At 29.7% G+C, this 7885-nt stretch overlaps 1 protein-coding gene across 2 annotated transcripts; it reads left to right on the top strand.

Annotated features, from left to right (window-relative positions):
- Positions 1–195: 195 nt before the first annotated feature.
- Positions 196–7341, top strand: LOC106785681 (protein tyrosine phosphatase domain-containing protein 1-like). Of its 2 annotated transcripts, none has more exons than XM_014746327.1 (10): positions 196–490; positions 781–1002; positions 1663–1859; positions 3195–3317; positions 4881–5170; positions 5258–5468; positions 5757–5882; positions 5971–6194; positions 6310–6643; positions 6935–7341. In XM_014746327.1, the coding sequence occupies exons 1-10, from the start codon at positions 453–455 to the stop codon at positions 7114–7116; spliced, it is 1947 nt and encodes a 648-aa protein (XP_014601813.1). In that variant the 5' UTR covers positions 196–452; the 3' UTR covers positions 7117–7341. The 2 variants fall into 2 exon arrangements, with proteins under 2 accessions (XP_014601813.1, XP_014601814.1); XM_014746328.1 differs by having other exon boundaries at positions 735–1002; positions 6935–7340.
- Positions 7342–7885: the final 544 nt, after the last annotated feature.

Below are 7885 nucleotides of genomic sequence, written 5' to 3'. Positions count from 1 at the left end.
TAGTTGATCAACACGACGAAGGAAATATTCTTTGACGGTCCTGAATATGCCGGTAGGGAACGCTACAGTTATAAAACAGTGCTAATATTACGCACGCGCGCAACCCTTACGATTCTAAAGCGGATAAAGTGGCTGTTGGTGTGGCGGGAGTGCCAGTCGCTATGCGCTTATACGTGAATACGTTAAGTGCTTTTTCCCATTGATCATTTCTTTCTCTTTCTCTCTCTTTTTTTATTTTCTTTTATTAACATTTTCTGTCTCTTTCAGTTGTATGTATACTCAATCACTCACAGTCATTCGTGTGTTCATTTCCGCGTGATCGAAGCTAATTTATGCGTCCTCGATTCTAAATTATCATCGTTATTGCGATTAAGGATTAAATCAGTATAAAAAGAAAAAGAAATATATAATCTATTCTTTTTTTATAACTCGTAACACGCGTGTGTGCTTTTATGCGATGGACGAAGATTATATCAAGGAATTTTCATACGTAAGTTGAATAATACAAATTTTTTATTTATTCTCAAATTTTTATACGTAAAATTAGTATTATTAATTGATGACGATAACATTTCATATCGATCAAAATTAAAATTAGGTTTTGTTAATTTTGCTTTCATACATTCGTTAAGATTTTTACATTATTATTACGATCGTTACAATACTGTTAATTTATGTTTCATGTAGATCAAGTTTTTTTTACTACTTATATAAATATTTCTTTTTCCTTAAAGATCGAAGAAACGATCGAAAGATTTGTGATTTTGCGATCTCTCGCAGAATGGACGTAAGTTCATTAATACCAGCTGGACTACAAAGTGGACAGCATAATTTACCGGAAACACCGTTACCCGGTTACAATAAGATTTCGGAAAATTTACGAAAATTTACGCCACAGGCGATACAGTGTGCCATTTTTTGCGGTGGATCCAGATGCAAGTATGAAAATCCGAAAGCATGGCCACCTGTTCATATGGCGATACAAAACATCTTTTCGCACTGGTAAGAGAGAGAGATTATTCTATTATATTTATTTTTTTTTTTTTATATAAACTCTAATGTAGATTAAAAATTTAAATATATATATACAAAATCGTCGTTCCCTTATCGATTTAATTTTTTTTTTAAATTTTGCATATTATCGTGGTTTTATGTTAATCACGGTTTGTGTCAGTGCATGGATCGATACCTTTGAACGAGAAATATTTATGAACTGCAAATTTGTAATTTATGGTGATTTATATGTTCCGGTACACGTGTATCGATGTTTTTACATGCACGACGTTCCCTCGTATTTTACAATTAAAAAATCTTTACTTTTATTACAACGTATTTTTTTTTTAACCTAATTTGTAATGACATAATAAAGTAACAGAATTGGAAATAATTTTAAAATTACAATGAAATAATGTACGAAAAATTAAATGCTGATATTTTGTTGAAAATGCCAAACAATTTTTGTATTAAATTCTTATTAATTGAATAATTTAAATAAATAAAATAATAAAGTTTTAGTTTAAGAGTAAACAAAAATTTTTCTACGTTCGAACTCACTTTTATTTACAAGAAAAGATACAAATTTTGGTTCGTTTGAGGCTCGAAAATTTTCAACCCACCCTTGTATGTACAAAAGATAACATAAACATTGACATTATGTGTTAGGGTGACAGACGACGTTTTAGCCATGGCACGGCCAAGTACTAGTCAAATCATCGAGAAAAACATAATTGGCCAATTCCAAAGGTGGAGTATAAAGACCATAATAAACCTACAAACGTCAGGTGAACATGCAAGTTGCGGGGGATCGCTTGAAAAGAGTGGCTTCACCTATGATCCTAATATTTTTATGAAAAACAACAGTACGTATACAAAATGATTTAATATATTTCATTTTTATCTCATCTTATCTAATCAAATACTTCGTAAACAAAAGGTCGGATAAAAATTATTTTCCTCAAAATAATTCGAAACAATCTATTTTTTATTTGCGTACTATTTATTAATTAATATTCTACATTTGTTCACACATAAATTGTTCAAATTGATGTCCATTAAATTCAATACGAAAATCATATCATTTAATTATCGATTTATTCCAATATATGATGAGACACAGCAAAGAATGTATGTCCAAGTTCTGAATTGACTGTTCTCTATCAACTATTGTAATTGGCTAAAGTAACTTTTACCTCACCCTGTATAAAAAAAATACTCTTATGTGTCGTTTCTTCATTCGAGGATAAATTCCATCAGATTTATTATTCATGAAGAACTAACTTTCAACCTTTCCCCCCTCAACACGATATTCTTTATTTTATATTTCAAATAATTTACGATATATCCAATCTTATCTTTCCTAAATCTTCGTATAAAGGGAAATAGTTTTCTAGGATCTTCAAACGTAATAAAATTTATTGTCAAGTTTAGTGAATCATCGAGACGACGATTGTTACGAAGTTACACGCGATTATAATTAACTGACTAATAATAATTAATATATAAAACTAACACATATATACGAAGGTGGGTTGAAAAGTGTTAAGCCTATAGCATTCAAATAATTTATTTCTAATTTAAAATAAAACATTTTCTTTTTGTTTCAAAATTAAAAATTTTCCAATCTACCCCCTCGCATGTTAAAATATATATTTACTTTTCAAATGATTTCGTATCTATAAAAACAAATAGGTAAAGTTGTACAAACATATCGCATTTATGTGATGGAAATCGGAATATTTAATGTTGTAGATAAAAATCAGTAATACACATACCTACAAAGAGAATACGGAAGGAGATGAATAATTGTGGGTTGAAATTGGTAGGAAAGTAGTTTGGGCTAACGTTTCGCCATAAAACGGGGTTGGTTGTGATAGCGACGAGTAGGGGGTAGTAGGTTGTCCTTGTTAAACAGGTAGAGCCTGGTAGGAAGGAAGAACCGACTGTGTTCCTTGATTCTAACAACTAGATTGAACAAGTTCGGTGCTGGAACATGCAATGCAGCAAAACCATTTACCTATATATACATATACATACACATACACATACACATGTACATACGTGTATACGTTAAATAAAAAGCGAAAACATTAACGGTATTGTTTTAATCATAGTTCTTGGTTTACTTGAATATTTTCTTGAAATTTTTGTATTATTGGGATTTAATGTGGTTTTTGTGTTTATTGTTAATCTTGCAGTTTATTATTACAATTTTGCGCTAAAAGATTATGGCGAAGCAACGATGGGAAAACTTTTGGACATGGTCAAGGTCGTAGCCTTTGCCGTGCAAGAAGGAAGAGTGGCAATTCACTGTCATGCTGGTAAATCGATTTCTCTCTTTCATCTAATTTCTACCTACTGCAAAATAATATTGACTTAGGGCGTTTTATTCTTAGATAACAAAATTATTTTTCTTATTCAGACGTACGTTTGATCGGTTCGGTAATGTTTAAGCAAACAGAGATCACTTTTCATAATTGTGTAAATCACTTATATAAAATTATGTGAAGAATAAGTTAGAAATTTCATTTCATTTATAAAGAGTATTTTACATATCGTAGGTTTGCAAAAAAACATGAGATAATTTCTATATAAATTTATTTGAATGTTTCAAAATTGTATTTTAAATGAAATTGTTTAAATGTATATAAATAATTCATAGATTTATCGGCTGACAGAAAGATAATATAAGTCTAATAGACTGTAGTAACCCCTATCTATCATCTAATTTCGTAAACGGTGAGAAGCGTGACTTTTAAAAGCTGATTAAGTGTTCTCTATTCGATAAATAAACTTGATTTGTAGGTGTTGCAAGATTAATCGTTACGATAAATCTTCCGAACAAAATATCGAACTGAGTACATTTTCATTTTTTCTATACACTTAAATACACGTATCGATTAGTTTATCGTCGACAAAATTAATTAACTAACTAGATAAATAAACAAATAAACATATGTAAATGGTAGAAATTTAATTCGATAAATTAAAGATGGATATTTGTGATTTAGGTATAGACACATATTATACTTGATACAAATAATCTAGAACCCGTATTATTTTTTCTATTTCATTAATCGTAGAAGTTTTCTATAATATATCGTTGAACGTGCGGTTAAATTAGGTCCTAATACATAGATTCCGTGTCCGCAATCGTCTGGTACTACCCGCTAGTACAAATTGGTATTTAAAAGAAGGACATTGACTTTCGACCTTTCACTGTCAGTGGCATACCTACGGATATAGAATCTCACTATGAGAAATGTAAAGCTTATCAGCCACGAGTATTAAAAAACTTTTTTTTATCTCTTTTCTTATTAGCATTTGAAATTTATTTTAAAACCTCTTGGTATTGAAAATTCTTATTCGATAAAAAATTAAATTTAATGTAAAAAAATTCAAACGTACGTAAAAAAAGTGAAAATAATTGTTTTATACGGAAACATTCATGGAAATGGTAATAGTGAATTTTTGAGAGGAAAATAATAAGTAAAATGGCAGATATAATAGACATAAATCTATATCATAGTCATCTGCTATGCTTGCCTATATCATAACCATTTCGTTAAACGCGGAAGTATACTAGTCGTGATAATGGTTTCCGTTTCCGTTCGGAACACAACGACACGAGCCTGTTATTTATAGCATCAATTAAACACGGTGGACAATAAAACTAATTGATACTATTTTCGACTCTACTGCTGACAAACATCTGCGAACACTGATAGACGAATCTCACACCTACAACAAATTAATTTCAAAATAAACAAAAAATATAATTGTTCATTAAATTTTAATGTTCATTTAATATTTTTTCTTTTCTTGAATTTCATTGTTAAATTTTTAATGATAATAAATATTTTCTTCTTTCCTTTATTCCGTAGGCTTAGGTAGAACAGGTGTTTTGATCGCATGTTATTTAATTTATAATCTACGAGTGAGAGCAAACGATGCCATAAGATTCGTTCGTATGAAACGACCATGCGCTATTCAGACACGAGGGCAAATCATTTGTGTTCAAGAATTTGAACATTTCGTCTTACCACAAATGATAGTTTATCCACTGAACAGTACGATCGGTGATAAAAAAGCATGTAGCCTTCAATCGTATCTAAAACGACAGAATAATGTCTTACATGGTTATGAACAACGTACTTTTAAACATATACCTAAGGTTTTTCATTTTAATTAATTTATTAGAAAGATAAATATTTTGAATTACATGAAAATTTAATCATGTTTTTTGTTTTTTTGTTAATAGATTGTTTTCACTATCTGTGAACGTATTCTACAGCTGTGCGATTGTCAAGAAGATAATTCCCCTTGCGAAATCGAATATAAAGTTTCTAATACACCGTTCACACGAAAATTTATTTCACACATATTGGAAAAATTACGAGAAAATGGAGGAAATATTAGACATTCTTATTCGTGGACAGAATCCCTTGCTGACTCATCTCTCAATTATTCGGGTACGTAATCAATCTAATTTCATATAATTTTATTATTATTTTTTATTCTTTATATTATATTTTGGACAAATAATTGTATTGGAGTGTCTAGAAAGTAAGTGTGAAATTTTATATTCAAATAAATAATAGTAGTATCTTTTATATAAAAAAATTCCAACACTCCTTGCTGTTAAAAACTCAAATATTTTAAATAATTATTTAGAAAAAATATGGGAATAATTATTAACGATTACCTTATCGTAAACAAATGATTGTAACAATCAATCATGATTAAACATTATGTTTTAGCTTCAACAAAAGCTAGAGCAGGTAGCAGTGAAGGATCATCACGTGATACTGCAGATGATATTGGAAGATTGAGCGACGTGTTTTGTACCTCACCTGACACACCTTCCTGCGATTCAGCTTATACAGGTACTCGTAAAATAATTCTTTTTAAGATATTATCATAGATTTCCAATTAAATATTAGAAAGTTCATATTTTAATTGATAATCGTGTAGGTTTGGACGATAGTTGCGTCGACGATGTTTTGGCCGATGGAATTCACGGACAGGATCTTATTGATAACGATTGTTACAAAGAAATACAATCACAAATTGATCTAAAGGTTGCCGCGAGCAAAGAAATCTTACGAAAGATTAATATAGATGAAGTTGTTAAAACTTTAATTAAAGATTCGACAAATTTGTCCGATAAAACTAAAAAATTCTTACTACAATATCAGGTAAATTAATGAAACAATTTAATTTATTAATAAAAGTGCTCCAATTAAATTAAATTTACAGTTCATATAAATTTGAATAATAATATTAATAATAATTAATTACGATAAATTTTAGGTGGATTTAAACAATCGATGTACAGCATGGCAACGTTTAGAACTCGAAACAGATCTCGATGTTCTTTTTGGTTTACTTTTTGAATGGTTGGAAACATTGAAAAATCCTATTCTCGATTTGGATAGTCTCAGTTACATCGTCGTTTGGAGTTCGAAACCAGAAAGGTGTTTCGAGAAGATAGCTGGTTCGAGCAGATATATTTTGGAATATCTTTTAAGATTCGTTTCTCGTTTAAGACCATTGACAGGAGAAAGTCAAAGTCTCGTGACGAGAAGATTCGTTGGTGCCATGACCCAGCAAACTGTTTGGATAAAAGATTCTTTCCGACCTTCGAGTAAATCGATTATTTACACTTTTAGCATATTTTTTTTTAAATTAACTTGCGTGTTACTTCTCTTTAGTTTCTGATATTATATATGCTGGTACATGCATGAAAGTGTCGGTTGACACATAGGATAAAAAATAATGAGAAATTTATTGATTAACTTTTTTATTACTCTTTTACTTTTTCACTGTTATTCATAATAGTAATATTAAGTTCTATAAAAAAAGAAACGATAAAATTGTATAGGAAGGTTTACATTAATAAAGGAAAAATTGCATTAAGTGAGATAATTTGTTGCAGATAAAAATTTTCCGAAGTTACGACGCGGCACTGCTGGAAAGATAAATGAATTTTTTATACGAGCGATGAACTTGATAGAAGAAATTAATACGCAAGAAATGAGCAGACCTTCGTGGATCTCCAAGTGGGAACTAGTATCGAGACAATTAAATAAATTGGATGAGGGAGAAAAAGAAAAATGAGAAGGAAATTTGAATTATTTTAATTCGAATGGTAACAAGAAACTTGTCGATTATTTTCTTAATATACCTTATTAATCCTTTCACTTAAGCAAACTTGTGAAATAATGTTGAAAAGGAGAAATTAGCACGTATTACTTCAATTCAAAACCATATACGGATATTTTCTTTAAAATACTTTAATGTATGACTTTGCGTAAATGTCTGACTTGTAATTTTTCAAATATTACGTTCTTATAAATAAGTAAAACAATAACAAACTCTCATAGACATACAAATACATTTTTTAAAAGTATCTTTAATTTTTTAATGTTAAGAATATATAGAAAATTCCTAGTTTATTGACTGTACTTTGTAATAGTTGATTTCTGTCTTACTGATTGACGGTAATTGTTTCATTGACTTAAAACAAAGAGATTTTGACATATATAATGATACCGCAGAAAAGTTGGCATAGAACCTCAACAGTAGAAAAAAATGAAAAAATGAAAATATTTACCTATTGTTTATACATTATGAACGAATAACTTATTTTTTTTCACTACCTTATTTTTTGGATATCAACTTTAAATATATCCCCTGCAGGTATATCAACTTTACTTTCATTTTTTTCAAAGTGTGCTTGCGCCTTGAATTTGTTGTTGCGCATGTGTATAACATATCTCCCACTCATGACGTCGCCATTTCATAATTATTCAAAGTGTTCCTTGCCAGCGTTCCTACGGGTTTTAATACAAATTGAAATTTAGGTATAACTATCTACTGTAGAAAA

This window comes from Polistes canadensis, unplaced genomic scaffold (genome assembly GCF_001313835.1).
Source record: "Polistes canadensis isolate GaletaPanama2010 unplaced genomic scaffold, ASM131383v1 scaffold_55, whole genome shotgun sequence".
In the NCBI taxonomy this organism is placed as follows: domain Eukaryota; kingdom Metazoa; phylum Arthropoda; class Insecta; order Hymenoptera; family Vespidae; genus Polistes; species Polistes canadensis.
Note: the sequence above shows the minus strand (reverse complement) of the source record. Positions and strands in the feature narration are given on the sequence as shown.

Excerpts from the sequence above, each read along its gene's own strand:
- LOC106785681 (XM_014746327.1), top strand. The coding sequence starts at position 453 with ATGCGATGGACGAAGATTATATCAAGGAATTTTCATAC. Across the intron at positions 5,469-5,756 it reads CTCATCTCTCAATTATTCGG|CTTCAACAAAAGCTAGAGCA; the intron begins GTACGTAATCAA and ends ATTATGTTTTAG. Across the intron at positions 6,644-6,934 it reads AGATTCTTTCCGACCTTCGA|ATAAAAATTTTCCGAAGTTA; the intron begins GTAAATCGATTA and ends AATTTGTTGCAG.